Raw genomic sequence first — 20,108 nt, forward strand, 5'->3', positions numbered from 1 at the left:
TCCGTCCGTCCGTCTGTCCGTCTGTCCGTCCCCTTCAGCGCCTAGTGCTCAAAGACTATAAGAGCGAGAGCAACGATGTTTTGGATCCAGACTTCTGTGATATGTCACTGCTACAAGAATATTTCAAAACTTTGCCCCGCCCACTTCCGCCCCCACAAAGGGCGAAAATCTGTGGCATCCACAATTTCGACGATACGAGAAAACTAAAAATCGTAGAATCGTAGAAGATGACTATATCTTCTAGAGTGCAAAATCTGAACCAGATCGTATAATTATTATAGCCAGAATCAAGAAAACAATTTCATTTTTTCTCGCCCTGTCTCTCTCTAACACACACGTAGCATAGCCGGCTTTGCTTAGAGTAAAACATTAGCGCCTAGATCTCAGAGACTATTAAAGCTAGAGCAACCAAATTTGGTATCCACACTCCTAATATATCGGACCGAGACAAGTTTGTTTCAAAATTTCGCCACACCCCCTTCCGCCCCCGCAAAGGATGAAAATCTGGGGATATTCACAAATCTCAGAGACTATTAAGGCTAGAGTAACCAAATTTGGTATCCGCACTCCTGTTAGATCTCACTATAAAACGTATATCTCAAAATTTCGCCCCACCCCCTTCCGCCCCCACAAAGGACGAAAATCTGTTGCATCCACAATATTGAGGATACGAGAAAACTAAAAACGCAGAATCATAGATAATGATCATATATATCAGATTGCTGAATCTGGATCAGATCAGATCATTTTTATACCCAAAAGGAACAAATCAATTTGCACTGGCTACGCAGCACCCGACGTCACGCTCAGACTGATTTTCTGTCTCTCTCGCACGCACTCCTTGTCGAGTCGTTTAATATTAGCGGCGTCTGCTGGAGGAGAGCCATACTGACTTAGTATCGGGTATAACTGTAGAGTTGCGGTCTCCGCAGCAACTCACAACGTTCCCCCTCGTTAACCCTCAATCGGTGCTATTGTTTCTGGGAAAGAAATTACATTCACTGCTTCACTGAACTATAAATAAATGCACAAACAAATTGATCATCAAACGTGGCGAAAAACTCGTACTTCATCTTTATCTAATCGGAATCAGAATCAGAGTCAGACGAACTCAATAGAAATTATATGTAGTATAGCTAACCCTGAGGCATGCGAAAAAAAAACAACATTCAAGGAGAACCATTCTTTCCGCCATGGAGACCCACTTTCTCGTAGATAAGAGGGGCAGAGCCTTATCACTAATCACTGGCCCCACACAATGTTTGCATTGGGCTCTACTACTAGGAGGGGGTTCAATTGGGGATAGCAACCCGTTGCTGTAGGACTGATTGCCAACTTGACATTGTCTTTCTCATTACCGTCTGCGTCGCATTAACATCAACACAAAAACAAAAATAACCCGGGAAATGTTAAAAATAACCTGTCCGTTGCTAAAAATATAAACGATAACATACTATAATAACAACAAAAGCAAATATTCTGCATAAATATCAAAGTAAATACTTGACTGTTGCAAATTTTGTATCAGCAAATTCGTTCTTGTTCGTTTCTGGGTTTTCTTATTATGGCTCTTATCAGTAGTTCCGGAGAAAAACAAAATACCAAGTGACAAAAGCACAGACTGCGGCTACGACTGCGACTGGGACTGGGACAGAAAGTGCTGTTGTTTGCCTGGCACTCAAGAGCTCTGCTCCGATGGAGGGAACTCCCCCACTGGCATTGCCTTTTACGGCCAAGATAGCAAGTGGCCGAAAACTGGGAGTTGAATATTTATGGTCCGTCGCGTTAATTGTAAAGCGATTCGAGTGCGATTTCTGGCTAAATGGAATATGACAACTGGCGCCCGAATAATATATGGCTTGGTCTGGGGGGGAAAAACCACTGGAAACAGGAAAGTTTTCAGAAGAATACATCTTCAGATGATAATACGAACCATAGAGAAAGAAATTACGATTCCTAACAAAAACTAACACCTCGAAACAGAAAAATTCCCTTGTTATGTTAAGTAAATATTACTTTCTAGCCATAAATATCGTTCATTAGTTCGAAGAATTATAGATTATGAGTGGGAAAATCTAATTTAACTTGAAGAAATCCCCTCAAATATATTTATTTGTTCTAGAGATTCTTTTCCCACATTTTGTTGGACAGAAATGCCAGAAATATTTTCTTTTTCTGCGAATTCGATTCGAAAGGTGATTTTGCCAATCACTTCCCCGTACATTGTTCCATTGTGGGGCTGCTGTGTACTCGAAATGTAAACACAAGATCGAAAAATGGCGGAGCGGTTTCGCCGGTCTCTATAAATATATACATAGATACAATTCGCACCCAAAAGAAACTGCGCACTTGGCCCGGCATGGAATGCCCCAAATCCCATTGAACAAGGCCGAATTGGGAGCTAATCAAAGGCCCTCGCATAACCCCATTGTCTGACGATGTCTGGCGATGTCGGGCGATGTCTGGCTGTGGCAAAACCGAAAGTTGCATCAGCCATATCACATCCCAGTATCGGTTCAATCAGTGGGATTGATTCGATTACGGACAGATAACGTTTTGTGGGGGGTGGCAGAAAACTCAAACCGAGCCGAAATCACCTGAATCTAAGGTAGACTTTGTACCCTGACAGGCATTCATCATAAGACTTCAGCAATCTCTCCCAACCCCCGCGTGATTCATGCCGATGAACTTTGGTCTTAGAAGACGCAGAACCATCGCTATTTCCTGACAAGTTCTACATGCTGTCATATGCTGTGCTCTCTGCATCCGCCCAATCGTCGTATCTTCGTATCATCGTGTTGCTCTTGGCCATATATGGCAGTGTGTAGAACATCTTTCATTAGTCACTTTCCCTGCACTTTGCTGTTATTACTCATACGCCACGCAATCGTTAGGGAAATCAAGGCAGGGCACACGGTAGGCAGCAGGCAGCAGGCAGCAAGCAGCAGGTAGCATGTAGCCGGTAGCAGGGGTATGTAGGTAGAAAGCCAACGGCAATTTCATCAATTCCACCGGCGATTAACGGTTCGGTTCGTCTTGTGCCAGGTCAGTGTAGAGCAGAGCAGAGCAGGGCAGAACAGAACACAACTGGGGATGGGGATTCGATGCAAAGTGGATTCCGTTCTGTATAAATTTGCTCAACATTTTAATACCCGCTACTTGCTGAACACAAGGCTATATTGCGGGCGAACGAGTATATGTAACAGACCCATAATCCATATCAGTCTAGACTCTAGATACATCCGTCTGTCTGTCTGTCTGTCTGTTCGGGATGGCGGTATAAGCAACTAGATCTTTGCGAGACTTTAACAGCTAGCGATACCAAATTTGGTATGTCGATTTTTCGCCTGAAAGCCAAGTAGATCAAGTTTATATTAAAATTGATCGACCCCTTTGCCTCTCTCCCATGTAAATCGAATAAATGTGAATATTAAAACGAGGGGGAACGTTGTGAGTTGCTGCGGACACCGCAACTCTACAGTTATACCCGATACTAAGTCAGTATGGCTCTCCTCCGGCAGACGCAGCTAATATTAAACGACACGACAAAGAGTGCGTGCGAGAGAGACAGAAAATCAGTCTGAGCGTGACGTCGGGCGCTGCGAAGCCGGTGCAAATTGATTTGTTCCTTTTGGCTATAAAAATTATCTGATCTGGTCCAGATTCAGCAATCTGATAGATATGGTCACTATCTATTATTCTGCGTTAGTTTTCTCAAATGTGCAATATTGTGGATGCAACAGATTTTCGTCCTTTGTGGGGGCGGAAGGGGGTGGGACGAAATTCTTAGATATACGTTTTATAGTGAGATCTAACAGAAGTGCGGATACCAAATTTGGTTACTCTAGCCTTAATAGTCTCTGAGATTTGTGGATGCCCCAGATTTTCGTCCTTTGCGGGGGCGGAAGGGGGTGTGGCGAAATTTGGACACGAAACGGTCAAGGTCCGATATCACAGGAGTGTGGATACCAAATTTGGTTGCTCTGGCTCTTATAGGTTCTGAGATCCTTGAACTCATATTTTGCAATTGGCAAAGCCGACCATGAAACCTGTGTGTTAGAGAGAGACAGAGCGAGAAAAAATGAAATTGTTTTCTTGATTCTGGCTATAATAATTATACGATCTGGTTGAGATCTTACATTCTAAAACATATAGTCATCCTCTACGATTCTGCGTTTTTTGTTTTATCGTATTGTTCGGTCAAACTCCTTTAAGGAACAAGTATTCAAATGACCCTCGTAAAATAGAGAGCCTACGCTCACTTTTTGTATTTACTCACCATAATTGTACTAAATTCACCACTGTATTCTCTCTCTTATGCCCAGTACTCAAGCACTAAGATTTGTAATAAATAGTTATTCCCTAATACTCAACTGGATCGATCGACTTTTCTCTTTCTTGTATAGACTTTGATTCGTTTGCAGAAAAAACTAACACACCCCCATCCGTGAATTAACATTAATGCGGAAAACGCTCCGTGTACAAACATTTTGGCGCCCAACGTGGGGCATGTGTGTTATGTTAATTCTTCTGTGAACAATTAAACTAATCGCAATCTACAAAGGCAACAATTACAACATTCGCTCGTCTCGCAGCTGCAATCGAAAGTTCCGAAAACCGTATCAGAATTGTTCGTCTAGATCGCGGGATCGTTGTCCTCGCCTTGCTCTCGCCGTTCTCGCTTAATTTTATCATTCGCTTGTCACCCACAACGCATTCAACGGCGCTTGCATTCTCGGTTCGTTCTCTTTGCAGCTACCTGCTTTGGTCCATCGATCAACGCATTCTTTCTATTGGAATTCCACTGCTTCACTTTCGTTTTGCTTTCGTTGCCGCTGCTGGAACTTTTGCTTTTGCTTTCACCGTTGGTTTTGTGCTCTAGCTGCTGCTGCTTGCTGCGTTTTTTTGTTGTTGTTATTTTTGGAAGCTCTAGTTCTGTGTCAGCGTAATTACACTACACAACAAAATGATGACGCTCGAAGACTTAAAACGCCAACGGAGCAATATAACTCGGATCAAATCTGTGGTAGATGCTAAATCGGAAACCCCGATATGCAATGATGAGCTTCGCTATCGGTTGAACATCTTAGAAACGTATTTCAAGAATGTTTTAAATGTCCAAGCTAATATTGAAGACCTTAGTCCGAATGATTAAGGACGGGCAGATTTGGAGGATACATACATAGCAATCAAGCTAGCCATAAGGGAAAAAATGGGAGGAGATCTGAACGCCAGCATTGTTGCGCCGGACTACCACCCACCGCCAGTGAAGTCATCGTTACCAAGGTTGTCGCTACCCACTTTCGACGGAACATATGCAAACTATAAGAATTTTATTCACTCGTTCGAGCAAATTGTTGTGCGTGAGTCTGGATTGTCTAATATAGAAAAGTTTAATTATTTGCTGACCTGCCTCACGGGGCCGGCATTAGATACAATTCAGGCATTCCAGGTTACAAGCGAAAACTATCCGAAGGCCCTAGCAAAACTCAAAGGCCGTTTTGATAATCCTACTCTTATATTTTTAGAAGGTATTGAGGCATTGTTTGCACTACAACCTGTGGAAAGGTCAAACAGTCAGCAGCTTCACAGCCTAGTGGATAAGGCATCCGCTATATTAAGCTCACTGGAGTCCATCGGCAAACCTGAGAATATTGTTCACGCTATGGTTATATATATTATAATGGAAAAGTGTGATCAGCAAACTCGGAACAAGTGGAAGGAATCGCAGGACTACAAAACTCTGCCAACCTGGCTAGCATGCACACAGCTTTTGGAACGCCACTGTCAGTTTCTCCATTCGTCTGGAAACTCGGCTGCTACTTCGTCACAACGAAAGGCTGAATCCAATAAGTCAAGTCGTCATTCTAATCACCAAATAAACTCGTCGTTTGCTATCACTAATCCGTCTTGTACACTTTGTTCTAGTTCTGGCCATAAGATCTCTAATTGCGCTCAGTTCAAGGCTATGAACAGCAACCAACGGTACGACAATGCAAAACGCCTCGGTCTCTGCATCAATTGTCTTGGAAATGGTCATAGAGTGGCGCAATGTTCATCGACTCATCGTTGCCGATCCTGTAATCGGAATCATCATTCATCTTTGCATCACTCTCAGCCGCAACAGCCACCCCAATCATCAGCAGGACAATCTTCAACTACTGAACCGCTACTCCAACCAGCGCAACCCTTCTGGCAAACAGCTCATCAAGCTGCTTCACATTCTCATATGGAGATCGCAGCAGATGATCAAATTTTGTTGGCAACAGCTATGGTTTTGGTAAAGGATGCCACAGGTGAATACAAACTCGGTAGAGCGTTGCTTGATTCATGCTCTCAGGTTAATTTTGTAACCGAAACCTTTGCACAAAAGCTTCGCCTTCGTCGTGAAAAACACCACATTGGAATTCGCAGTATAGGAGACTCCCTGACTAGTTTGAAGGCTCGTACGACTACCTCTATTAAGTCACGTACTTCCGGCTATCAGCTCACTCTCCAGCTTGGAATCACATCCCATATTGCCTACCAGCCAGATAGTGAGATCGACATATCGAATTGGAACCTACCAGCTAACACTCCATTGGCTGACGAATCGTTCTATAGGACTAAACGTATTGATTTGTTACTGGGGACCGAAGCCTTCTATGGAGCTCTAGCTGTTGGCCAGATTCGCATTGGTCCAAATCTTCCCACTTTGCAGAAGACTCTTTTTGGTTGGGTTGTTGCTGGGAGGTACCAGCGGCAATATAACAGACAGCCACTATGTGCTTGGCGACTGTAGAAGAGTCGATCGACAAGAATTTGCAGCAATTATGGAAAGTGGACTCATTTGTCGATCCAAGCGCTAGAATGCTCCCAAATCATCGTCGCTGTGAGGACCATTTCAGGGACACAACACATCAGGATGCCAGTGGGCGGATTGTCGTTCGCTTGCCATTTCAAGAAGATCCAAGTTGTCTTGGAAGTTCCTTCGATACAGCTCGAACTCGATTTTTTGCCATTGAGAGACGTCTCGCTCGTCTACCGCAGGAATATGAAAGTCTCGGCCATATGTCCCTCGTACTGAATCCTAACTTGGAAGAACCGCATTATTATATACCCCACCATTTCGTTCTGAAACCAAACAGTACATCGACGAAGCTCAGAGTTGTCTTTGACGCCTCTTGCCGTACAACATCTCAAAGGTCACTTAACGATCTACTTTTAGTCGGCCCTACCATTCAGGATGAGTTGTACTTGCAATTGCTGCGGTTCCGCATGCATAGGTTCGGCATCACAGCCGACGTCACAAAAATGTACAGGCAGGTACTTGTGAGTGAGAAAGATAGAAAATTCCAGTACATTTTGTGGCGAGCATCTCCAAATACGGATCTTCAAACCTACCAACTCAAAACAGTGACATATGGGACTGCGTCTGCCCCATTTCTCGCAACTCGTAGTTTGCATTACTTGGCTGAGGATTGTAAGGATGCATGGCCATTAGGGGCTGCTGCTGTTAAAACTGCATTTTATGTTGATGACCTTTTGTGTGGGGCTGGTGATATAGATACAATCTTCAAACTAAAAACTGAAATCACATCAACTCTCGCTCGTGGTCAGTTTCCATTATGCAAGTGGCATTCAAATCATCCAGGCGTGATGGAAGACGAATCTACCAAGGAATTAAACATTTCAGAAAACTCAGTCAGCAGCACACTCGGCTTAACTTGGCATCAACGAAGAGATGCATTTAGTTTCACATTTAATCCAAAGGAAGTCTATCCCACTACCACAAAACGAACAATTTTGTCTACTGCGTCGTCGCTATTCGATCCAATCGGTCTGCTATCACCGTTAGTCATTGTCTCTAAGATCATTCTTCAGGAGTTGTGGCTTTTGAAACTCGACTGGGACGAGTCTGTCCCCCAGAATTTAAGCCACGCATGGAGCAAGTGTTTGGAATCGCTGAATTCACTGTCGTCACTAGCGGTACCTCGTTTTTGTTTGCAGCCTGATACTAGGAGCATTCAAATACATGGATTTTGCGACGCATCGATTCGGGCATACGGCTGCTGTGTTTATGTGCGCAGGGAGAATTCGCTTGGACAGGTCACAGTGAAATTGTTCACTTCTAAGTCTAGAGTAGCACCAGTGAAGAAACAGTCTCTTCCGAAGCTTGAACTATGCGGCGCACATCTACTTTCTCAGTTGTATAACAAAGTCAAGGCCATATTCAGTAAACACACTATCACATCTTATTTTTGGAGCGACTCACAGCTCGTATTGCATTGGTTGCAACAACACTCAGTCACCTTATCGACCTTTGTTGGAAATCGAGTGTCCGATATTCAGGATTTAACGTCTGATGGAAAATGGCGCTATGTGCCAACACATCAAAACCCTGCTGATATTCTGTCGCGAGGCTGTAACGTGAGCGAGGTGATTAAGTCTCCATGGTTTTCGGGTCCTACGCTTCTAGTCGAAGATTCACTAAGCTGGTCCGCCACTGGTGGAAAACTTGATATTGACATGGACGTGGTTAACTCGGAGAATCGGAAAAGTTTGTTTGCTGCCGTACACGAGACAAATAATATCCTCAACATCGTCGATAATATCAGCTCGTACACTCACAGTCTGCGTCTCATTGCTTGGATGATTAGGTTCATAAGGAGATGTCGGAAGCAATCGACGTTTACCACAACCTCACCGACGCCAGATGAACTTCGTTTTGCTTCACATTGCCTTATTTGGAACATTCAACAAACTCATTTTGTAGAGGACATCCGTTTACTTCAGAAGCAAAAACCATTAAAAAGCAGCTTAAAGTTTCTTACTCCCTTTTTAGAAGTCGTGAACGGATTCGAACTTATCAAGGTTGGTGGACGTTTGGAATACTCAGACCTACAAGACGGTCAAAAACATCCGTTGCTGCTGCCTAGTCAGTCCAAATTTGTATGGAACTATATTCGCCATTTGCATCTTCGGAACTATCACGCTGGACCTAAGGCCCTAGTCGCTCTCATTCGTTTGGAGTATTGGATCGTTAACGCCAGAGACTTAGCACGTAGAATTGTTCGCTCCTGTGTACACTGCGTTCGCTACAGACCGAAGCTGCTACAACAACTCATGGGCTCATTACCGCCTCCGCTACTCGCTCCGGCTCGACCCTTTGAACGCTGTGGAGTTGACTTTTGTGGACCCATCAACACATATCTACGCATTCGAGGAAAGGGACCTACAAAAGCATACATAGCCGTGTTCGTTTGCCTTCTCACCAAGGCCGTTCACATCGAAGTAGTCTCTGATTTGTCAACAAAGGCGTTCTTAAACGCATTGAAACGGATGGGAGGTCGTCGCAAGCTGCCGACAGACATCTTCTGCGATAATGCCACTAACTTTGTAGGGGCATCGAATCAACTGCAGGAACTAAAAAAGTTTATGTTTTTAAAGCAGACCCAAGATGCAATCTATAAATTTTGCGCATCTGACTTTATTAATTTCCATTTTATTCCCCCAGGGCACCTCATTTCGGAGGCCTTTGGGAAGCGGCAGTCAAGAGTGCAAAGGGGCTGTTAAATCGTACGCTGGCCAACACCAGGTTCACCTTCGAAGAGTTGAGCACTGTCGTCGTCGAGATAGAATCGATCCTCAACTCGCGCCCGCTATCGCCGCTTTCGTCAGACCCAAATGACTATAGCACTCTCACGGCTGGCCATCTCTTGGTTGGCGAATCATTGCGATCACTACCTGAAAGGTCCCTCGAGAATATCAAGCTGTCAAGTATGGACCGCTACGATGCGATTACGGCCGTCAAGCAACGGTTTTGGAAGCAATGGTCTGCTGACTATGTCAACGAATTGCGATCGCGCACGAAGTGGACAGCACCCTCAACGAACCTCACCGTTGGTCATCATCCATGAGGACAACCTGCCACCGCTACGCTGGAAACTAGGCCGAGTGCAGTCTACTGTGCTTGGGAAGGATGGACTTGGACGGGTGGTGCACCTCCGCACTGCAAATGGAACATGTTGCAGGCCAATACACAAGTTGACAATTCTTCCGGTGGTTTGAAAGCAGTCCTTTCAACGGGGCCGGGATGTTCGGTCAAACTCCTTTAAGGAACAAGTATTTAAATGACCCTCGTAAAATAGAGAGCCTACGCTCACTTTTTGTATTTACTCACCATAATTGTACTAAATTCACCACTGTATTCTCTCTCTTATGCCCAGTACTCAAGCACTAAGATTTGTAATAAATAGTTATTCCCTAATACTCAACTGGATCGATCGACTTTTCTCTTTCTTGTATAGACTTTGATTCGTTTGCAGAAAAAACTAACACACCCCCATCCGTGAATTAACATTAATGCGGAAAACGCTCCGTGTACAAACACGTATCTTTAAAAATGTGGATGCCACAGATTTTCGTCCTTTGTGGGGGCGGAAGTGGGCGGGGCGAAGTTTTGAAATATTTTTGTAGCAGTGACATATCACAGAAATCTGGATCCAAAACATCGTTGCTCTAGCTCTTATAGTCTTTGAGCACTAGGCGCTGAAGGGGACGGACAGACGGACGGACGGACAGACGGACAGACGGACAGACAGACAGGGCTCAATCGACTCGGCTATTGATGCTGATCAAGAATATATATACTTTATGGGGTCGGAAACGATTCCTTCTGGACGTTACACACACCCACTTTTACCACAAATCTAATATACCCCAATACTCATTTTGAGTATCGGGTATAATAACAGCCCATTTTCCAAGGTGTAGCATTATAATTTGGAACATTCGCATGAATAATGCCGATCTGGCCTAGTTTCCGATTTCCTTACAATACCCTCTTGTGCATTATTATAGCCGAAATCAGATCATCTTTGATCCGTAGGCCTCTAGGTCTGTGTCTGTGTTTGGTGCCAGGGCAAGAGGTATCCTACGGTTCCAGCACCATCACGTCATGTACCGTTCGAGCTTGTTACATATGCGTCAAGTGCGGAGCAGAGATTGATCCGGTGCGGACTTGATCAGATCAGATAACATCTTCATCTGTGCCAGTTTACGGCGTAATTTGAGCATTTTATACGCATTCCTAATCGATCTTCCGACAATCTGGCGACTCGAAATTGAAATGAGTAACTGTAAAATCAGGCATTACATTTCCTTTGTGGCTCTACCCCTGACGCCCCGCAAGATGATTGGATTTACGGTTCACGTCTCGTTTTTGCGTTGTATATCAACTGAATGCATTTCGAATTGGGAGCTTAAGCTATGCAGGTGTACGAGTATGAGTATCAGTATGAGGGTGTGGGTGTGGGTGTCAGTGTGAGTGTGAATAATGGGTTTTACTGTTAGTGCGAATATCGTGGGTGTCTTGGTTATCCTAAGGGCAATGCAAGTGAATCGAATTGGATGGATGGTAGGGGGTCTCTTAAGGATCATCTCGCTTCTCAGTGGTCACAATCGGGGTTCCAGGGATTCCCCAGATTGGCCAGACGCAGCTGCTCCAGCGCGATCTCATGGGCACGCAGGTGTTCCCGGGTGGCCAGCTCCAGTTCGCTGACTCCAGTACTCTCGATAGGAACCGAGGAGGATGGGAGGACCTGGAGTGGCTGCTGCAACTGTTCGGTGTAGCGAACCAGGAAGGGATTTCCTAGTCCCTTGTCCGTATAGACAATCGATGGACCACTGATTGGTGCCGTGGAGCTCTGGATGGCATTGGGCTGATTCGTTTGGATGCGCTGGCTGATGGTCTGTCCTTGCGGCTGTGCTGGAGCAGGAGCTGGCTGGGAGGCCAGGATCTTGATGTTACCCTGCGCGGCATCGGCAACGGCACCGACATACAGGAAGATGGGAAGGGAGCTGACGGTGGGAGTCTCCGTCTCGTAGTTGGTGCTTTTCAGCTCCTGCTGCTCGGCCTCCCGCTCAGAGTACAGCCGCTGGCGGTCTTCTTCCTCCGTCTTGAGCCCTTCGGTCCCCGAGGAGGCGCGTCTCCTGGCTGAGGCGCTCCTGTTCCCGCAATTGCTCCAGTGCAGCCTCCTTCTGCTCCATCTCTTGTCGCTCCTTTTCCCGCAGCTTCTCGTTGTCCCGCTCGCGCTCCTCGAGGCGAATCAGGTCCTCGATATCGGCCACCTTGTCCTCGGCCTTCAGCTTGGCCTGGCCAAGCAGAATGAGGTGCTGCTCGCGGGCCCGAATAACTTCGGGAGTTTCCTGGATTGGCTGGGGACCCTGGACGAGGCCAGCCTTCAAATTGGGGAAAGGAGCAAAGGGCGCAATCGGAATCAGCGGCTGCTGCTGAACATCAATGGGTTGTCTGAGGTTGGCCTCGTTGAACTGCTTGAGATGCTCTTCCCGGGCCAGCTTCACCTCCGGAGTCTCCTCCACAGGTTGAGGTGTCTGAATGGTCTTAATGCTCGCATGGGAAGGAGTGAAAAGATTCTGCTGCAGTACTAGTGTGGACTTAAGGATGGGTTTATCGGCAGGTTGGCGGAGCAGAGCTTCGTTGAACTGCTTGAGATGCTCTTTCCGGGCCAGCTTCACCTCCGGGGTCTCGTTGAACTGCTTGAGATGCTCCTCGCGGGCCAGCTTCACCTCTGGGGTTTCCTCCACGGGATGGGGTGATTCGTTGGTGGGGCCAGTGTATACGGGAATCGTAGCAGCCTTCAACAGGAACGGGTTCTGCGGACTAGGAGCAAACTGTCCATAGGAGTGCGTCTGCGGTGTCTCAATAGTCTTCGTGGCCACCAGAGGGTTGGAGCTCTTGATCTGGTACTGTTGCTGCTGGCCGTAGATCACTGGGATCGTCTCCTTTTGGGCAGTCTTCAGCTGGACGATGTTCTCTTGGGGCTTGAAGTCTGTGTAGTGAGTCTCCAGCCGCGCTTCGTTCCAGATACGCAACTGCTCGTCACGGGCACGCTGTACCTCCGGACTGAGACCAGGCACTGCATCAAAGGCCGAGAACTTGACGATCTGCTCGAGGGGCTCGAACTGGGCCATCACTTGGGGCGAGGGCTTCAGTCCTTGGGCGCGCAGGCGCTCCAGTTCGAGGCGCATGACGTTGTAGCGCTGCTCGCACCAGTCCCGAAAGAGGGCAGTGTCCTGCTGCTCTTCCGCCAGACCAGATCGCAAAAGGCTGGGGCTGGCACGGATGCCGTGCAGCGGCTCGGGATAGTTGTAGGCCAGCAGGCGCTCCGCTCCCGTGCCGTCCAGATAGCGGACATAGCCCTGGGCTAGGCCACTTGCCACAGGAAACTCGCCACGGGTCGGTGCATAGGCCACCAGCTGAGGATTTGGCCGGGGTTGGATGGTTCTCACAACGGAGAAGGCCTGGACCGAGCCCAGGGCCAGCAGTCCGAGTACGAACAAACGCATCTTGCTCTTGGATTCACTGGGTTCCCAATCAAGGGGATTAGTGACTAGTAGGACTTTTGGGGGCTCCTGGGGCTGCTCCAAAACTTCGCTACTACTTCTGCCGGGTTCGGGGGAAGACTGATGCCGTTCTGGCTGAGAGAGGAGGCCTTTTATAGCCACTCCGAGTTCGGCTCAGATTGGAAAAGAACCGCAAGCCGAGACTGGTTGTGGATGTCCTTGGGAGTGCGCCACCACCAGATACAGGATGTGTCAATAAATATTCTGTTGCCCCAGGTCGCTGGCGTGTCTCTGGGATTCTTGACTCTTCTTTTATCTCAAACTTAATTGGTCAGAGCCAGAAAGCGTCTGTTACCTGCTCCGTTCCCATTCCAGGACCAGACTTCGTTTCGCGTCTTCCGTTATGTGGCTTGGTTGGGCCCCTCGTTCAAGGTTAGACCTGTTTTATTTTTAGCCCTGGCTGCCTGAAATTTATAGCCAAGTCCTACCCAAGTGAAGGGCCTTTTAGCCAAGTCCATTAGTCACGCGATCGCCTATCGATTGATCAATGACAGAAGCTATATGTATATTCTGAATAATGGTTTAAATTTGTCAAAAGCTTCACTCCCCCTTGCTCTCTGTAGATCTCTCTCTCTCTCTTTGTCTCGTTTTCTGGTTGCAGCTTTAACCCCTTTCCGTTCCCTTCCCTTTCAATTGACTGCCAAATAAGGTAAAACAGGAGTTAACTTATTTTTGTACAGTCGCCGTATGGTCGCGCCTGCATGACGCTTTGGGGAGGGGGAAGGAAGCACAGGGAGAACGGAGAATCCACAGCACATAATACCCCCGATATGTCCTCTTCTTTGGGTGCTGTGCTGCTTCCTTCAACCGGTTCGGACTGCGGAGCGGCTTAAATATATTCAAGTTAATTCCAGCCGGCGCCGTTATACGGCCACAAGGGAGAGAGCCTTTGGCCGGAGGCAAATGTGCAATAAGGTTACAAAAAATACCAGTCCGGTATTACAAATTATATCATTTTTCGTATGCATTACGAGTACATGCGAACAAAAAGAGATCCCAGCCCCACCACATTCTTGTGGTTGAAGATCAACAGCGAATCGGCTTTTTATTGTAATCAAATTAAACAAACATCTGTGGAAAAGAGGCTCGATTAGGCTTAAAAAACCAATAACATAAGTTCACGATGAATTTATTTATACCCGTATAAGATGGAGGCAATGAATCCTTCGACTGCTCATTGTTTCGATTTATGGATCGAAAAAAGGCTCAACCTGAACATGTTAATTCCATACGCTCTTTGTAGTGTCATTAGCCAAAGCTTCCGATATACTTTGCCAGATTTTTATACCCGATACTCAAAATGAGTATTGGGGTATATTAGATTTGTGGTAAAGTGGATGTGTGTAACGTCCAGACGGAAACGTTTCCGACCCCATAAAGTATATATTACTTGATTCCTTGATCAGCATCAATAGCCGAGTCGATTGAGCCATGTCTGTCTGTCCGTCCGTCCGTCTGTCCGTCTGTCCGTCCGTCCGTCTGTCCGTCCCCTTCACCGCCTAGTGCTCAAAGACTATAAAAGCTAGAGCAAGGATGTTTTGGATCCAGACTTCTGTGATATGTCACTGCTACAAGAATATTTCAAAACTTTGCCCCGCCCACTTCCGCCCCCACAAAGGGCGAAAATCTGTGGCATCCACAATTTCGACGATACGAGAAAACTAAAAAGTGAGATCTAACAGAAGTGCGGATACCAAATTTGGTTACTCTAGCCTTAATAGTCTCTGAGATTTGTGGATGCCCCAGATTTTCGTCCTTTGCGGGGGCGGAAGGGGGTGTGGCGAAATTTGAACACGAAACGGTCAAGGTCCGATATCACAGGAGTGTGGATACCAAATTTGGTTGCTCTGGCTCTTATAGGTTCTGAGATCCTTGAACTCATATTTTGCAATTGGCAAAACCGACCATGAAACCTGTGTGTTAGAGAGAGACAGAGCGAGAAAGAATGAAATTGTTTTCTTGATTCTGGCTATAATAATTATACGATCTGGTTGAGATCTTACATTCTAAAACATATAGTCATCCTCTACGATTCTGCGTTTTTTTTTTTATCGTATCTTTAAAAATGTGGATGCCACAGATTTTCGTCCATTGTGGGGGCGGAAGTGGGCGGGGCGAAGTTTTGAAATATTTTTGTAGCAGTGACATATCACAGAAATCTGGATCCAAAACATCGTTGCTCTAGCTCTTATAGTCTTTGAGCACTAGGCGCTGAAGGGGACGGACAGACGGACGGACGGACAGACGGACAGACGGACAGACAGACAGGGCTCAATCGACTCGGCTATTGATGCTGATCAAGAATATATATTCTTTATGGGGTCGGAAACGATTCCTTCTGGACGTTACACACACCCACTTTTACCACAAATCTAATATACCCCAATACTCATTTTGAGTATCGGGTATAATAACAGCCCATTTTCCAAGGTGTAGCATTATAATTTGGAACATTCGCATGAATAATGCCGATCTGGCCTAGTTTCCGATTTCCTTACAATACCCTCTTGTGCATTATTATAGCCGAAATCAGATCATCTTTGATCCGTAGGCCTCTAGGTCTGTGTCTGTGTTTGGTGCCAGGGCAAGAGGTATCCTACGGTTCCAGCACCATCACGTCATGTACCGTTCGAGCTTGTTACATATGCGTCAAGTGCGGAGCAGAGATTGATCCGGTGCGGACTCGATCAGATCAGATAACATCTTCATCTGTGCCAGTTTACGGCGTAATTTGAGCATTTTATACGCATTCCTAATCGATCTTCGGACAATCTGGCGACTCGAAATTGAAATGAGTAACTGTAAAATCAGGCATTACATTTCCTTTGTGGCTCTACCCCTGACGCCCCGCAAGATGATTGGATTTACGGTTCACGTCTCGTTTTTGCGTTGTATATCAACTGAATGCATTTCGAATTGGGAGCTTAAGCTATGCAGGTGTACGAGTATGAGTATCAGTATGAGGGTGTGGGTGTGGGTGTCAGTGTGAGTGTGAATAATGGGTTTTACTGTTAGTGCGAATATCGTGGGTGTCTTGGTTATCCTAAGGGCAATGCAAGTGAATCGAATTGGATGGATGGTAGGGGGTCTCTTAAGGATCATCTCGCTTCTCAGTGGTCACAATCGGGGTTCCAGGGATTCCCCAGATTGGCCAGACGCAGCTGCTCCAGCGCGATCTCATGGGCACGCAGGTGTTCCCGGGTGGCCAGCTCCAGTTCGCTGACTCCAGTACTCTCGATAGGAACCGAGGAGGATGGGAGGACCTGGAGTGGCTGCTGCAACTGTTCGGTGTAGCGAACCAGGAAGGGATTTCCTAGTCCCTTGTCCGTATAGACAATCGATGGACCACTGATTGGTGCCGTGGAGCTCTGGATGGCATTGGGCTGATTCGTTTCGATGCGCAGGAAGAATCCGTTCTGGACCGACTGCTGCTGGCTGATGGTCTGTCCTTGCGGCTGTGCTGGAGCAGGAGCTGGCTGGGAGGCCAGGATCTTGATGTTACCCTGCGCGGCATCGGCAACGACACCGACATACAGGAAGATGGGAAGGGAGCTGTCGGTGGGAGTCTCCGTCTCGTAGTTGGTGCTTTTCAGCTCCTGCTGCTCGGCCTCCCGCTCAGAGTACAGCCGCTGGCGGTCTTCTTCCTCGATCTTGAGACGTTCGGTCTCGAGGAGGCGCGTCTCCTGGCTGAGGCGCTCTTGTTCCCGCAATTGCTCCAGTGCAGCCTCCTTCTGCTCCATCTCTTGTCGCTCCTTTTCCCGCAGCTTCTCGTTGTCCCGATCGAGCTCCTCGAGGCGAATCAGGTCCTCGATATCGGCCACCTTGTCCTCGGCCTTCAGCTTGGCCTGGCCAAGCAGAATGAGGTGCTGCTCGCGGGCCCGAATAACTTCGGGAGTTTCCTGGATTGGCTGGGGACCCTGGACGAGGCCAGCCTTCAAATTGGGGAAAGGAGCAAAGGGCGCAATCGGGATCAGCGGCTGCTGCTGAACATCAATGGGTTGTCTGAGAATGGCCTCGTTGAACTGCTTGAGATGCTCTTCCCGGGCCAGCTTCATCTCCGGAGTCTCCTCCACAGGTTGAGGTGTCTGAATGGTCTTAATGCTCGCATGGGAAGGAGTGAAAAGATTCTGCTGCAGTACTAGTGTGGACTTAAGGATGGGTTTATTGGCAGGTTGGCGGAGCAGAGCTTCGTTGAACTGCTTGAGATGCTCTTTCCGGGCCAGCTTCACCTCCGGGGTCTCGTTGAACTGCTTGAGATGCTCCTCGCGGGCCAGCTTCACCTCTGGGGTTTCCTCCACGGGATGGGGTGATTCGTTGGTGGGGCCAGTGTATACGGGAATCGTAGCAGCCTTCAACAGGAACGGGTTCTGCGGACTAGGAGCAAACTGTCCATAGGAGTGCGTCTGCGGTGTCTCAATAGTCTTCGTGGCCACCAGAGGGTTGGAGCTCTTGATCTGGTACTGTTGCTGCTGGCCGTAGATCACTGGGATCGCCTCCTTTTGGGCAGTCTTCACCTGGACGATGTTCTCTTGGGGCTTGAAGTCTGTGTAGTGAGTCTCCAGCCGCGCTTCGTTCCAGATACGCAACTGCTCGTCACGGGCACGCTGTACCTCCGGACTGAGACCAGGCACTGCATCAAAGGCCGAGAACTTGACGATCTGCTCGAGGGGCTCGAACTGGGCCATCATTTGGGGCGAGGGCTTCAGTCCTTGGGCGCGCAGGCGCTCCAGTTCGAGGCGCATGACGTTGTAGCGCTGCTCGCACCAGGCCCGAAAGAGGGCAGTGTCCTGCTGCTCTTCCGCCAGACCAGATCGCAAAAGGCTGGGGCTGGCACGGATGCCGTGCAGCGGCTCGGGATAGTTGTAGGCCAGCAGGCGCTCCGCTCCCGTGCCGTCCAGATAGCGGACATAGCCCTGGGCTAGGCCACTTGCCACAGGAAACTCGCCACGGGTCGGTGCATAGGCCACCAGCTGAGGATTTGGCCGGGGTTGGATGGTTCTCACAACGGAGAAGGCCTGGACCGAGCCCAGGGCCAGCAGGCCGAGTACGAACAAACGCATCTTGCTCTTGGATTCACTGGGTTCCCAATCAAGGGGATTAGTGACTAGTAGGACTTTTGGGGGCTCCTGGGGCTGCTCCAAAACTTTGCTACTACTTCTGCCGGGTTCGGGGGAAGACTGATGCCGTTCTGGCTGAGAGAGGAGGCCTTTTATAGCCACTCCGAGTTCGGCTCAGAGTGGAAAAGAACCGCAAGCCGAGACTGGTTGTGGATGTCCTTGGGAGTGCGCCACCACCATACAAAAGATGTGTCAATAAATATTCTGTTGCCCCAGGTCGCTGGCGTGTCTCTGGTATTCTTGACTCTTCTTTTATCTCAAACTTAATTGGTCAGAGCCAGAAAGCGTCTGTTACCTGCTCCGTTCCCATCCCAGGACCAGACTTCGTTTCGCGTCTTCCGTTATGTGGCTTGGTTGGGCCCCTCGTTCAAGGTTAGTCCTGTTTTATTTTTAGCCCTGGCTGCTGGAAATTTATAGCCAAGTCCTACCCAAGTGAAGGGCCTTTTAGCCAAGTCCATTGGTCACGCGATCGCCTATCGATTGATCAATGACAGAAGCTATATGTATATTCTGAATAATGGTTTAAATTTGTCAAAAGCTTCACTCCCCCTTGCTCTCTGTAGATCTCTCTCTCTCTCTTTGTCTCGTTTTCTGGTTGCAGCTTTAACCCCTTTCCGTTCCCTTCCCTTTCAATTGACTGCCAAATAAGGTAAAACAGGAGTTAACTTATTTTTGTACAGTCGCCGTATGGTCGCGCCTGCATGACGCTTTGGGGAGGGGGAAGGAAGCACAGGGAGAACGGAGAATCCACAGCACATAATACCCCCGATATGTCCTTTTCTTTGGGTGCTGTGCTGCTTCCTTCAACCGGTTCGGACTGCGGAGCGGCTTAAATATATTCAAGTTAATTCCAGCCGGCGCCGTTATACGGCCACAAGGGAGAGAGCCTTTGGCCGGAGGCAAATGTGCAATAAGGTTACAAAAAATACCAGTCCGGTATTACAAATTATATCATTTTTCGTATGCATTACGAGTACATGCGAACAAAAAGAGATCCCAGCCCCACCACATTCTTGTGGTTGAAGATCAACATCGAATCGGCTTTTTATTGTAATCAAATTAAACAAACATCTGTGGAAAAGAGGCTCGATTAGGCTTAAAAAACCAATAACATAAGTTCACGATGAATTTATTTATACCCGTATAAGATGGAGGCAATAAATCCTTCGACTGCTCATTGTTTCGATTTATGGATCGAAAAAAGGCTCAACCTGAACATGTTAATTCCATACGCTCTTTGTAGTGTCATTAGCCAAAGCTTCCGATATACTTTGCCAGATTTTTATACCCGATACTCAAAATGAGTATTGGGGTATATTAGATTTGTGGTAAAGTGGATGTGTGTAACGTCCAGACGGAATCGTTTCCGACCCCATAAAGTATATATTACTTAATTCCTTGATCAGCATCAATAGCCGAGTCGATTGAGCCATGTCTGTCTGTCCGTCCGTCCGTCTGTCCGTCTGTCCGTCCGTCCGTCTGTCCGTCCCCTTCAGCGCCTAGTGCTCAAAGACTATAAAAGCTAGAGCAAGGATGTTTTGGATCCAGACTTCTGTGATATGTCACTGCTACAAGAATATTTCA

General features: G+C 47.4%; 1 protein-coding gene and 1 pseudogene across 1 annotated transcript; both read right to left on the minus strand.

Moving 5' to 3' along the window:
* Positions 1-11,195: 11,195 nt before the first annotated feature.
* Positions 11,196-13,473, minus strand: LOC117189402 (annotated as a pseudogene).
* A 2,810-nt stretch (positions 13,474-16,283) lies between these two features.
* LOC117189390 lies at positions 16,284-18,586 on the minus strand. The gene has a single exon (XM_033394510.1). The coding sequence runs from the start codon at positions 18,465-18,467 to the stop codon at positions 16,518-16,520; it is 1,950 nt and encodes a 649-aa protein (XP_033250401.1). The 5' UTR covers positions 18,468-18,586; the 3' UTR covers positions 16,284-16,517.
* Between the last annotated feature and the right edge of the window lie 1,522 nt (positions 18,587-20,108).

The sequence above is a fragment of the Drosophila miranda genome (genome assembly GCF_003369915.1).
Source record: "Drosophila miranda strain MSH22 chromosome Y unlocalized genomic scaffold, D.miranda_PacBio2.1 Contig_Y1_pilon, whole genome shotgun sequence".
NCBI lineage: Eukaryota > Metazoa > Arthropoda > Insecta > Diptera > Drosophilidae > Drosophila > Drosophila miranda.

Coding starts and splice junctions, on each gene's coding strand:
- LOC117189390 (XM_033394510.1), bottom strand. CDS start 18,467: ATGCGTTTGTTCGTACTCGGCCTGCTGGCCCTGGGCTCGGTCCAGGCC.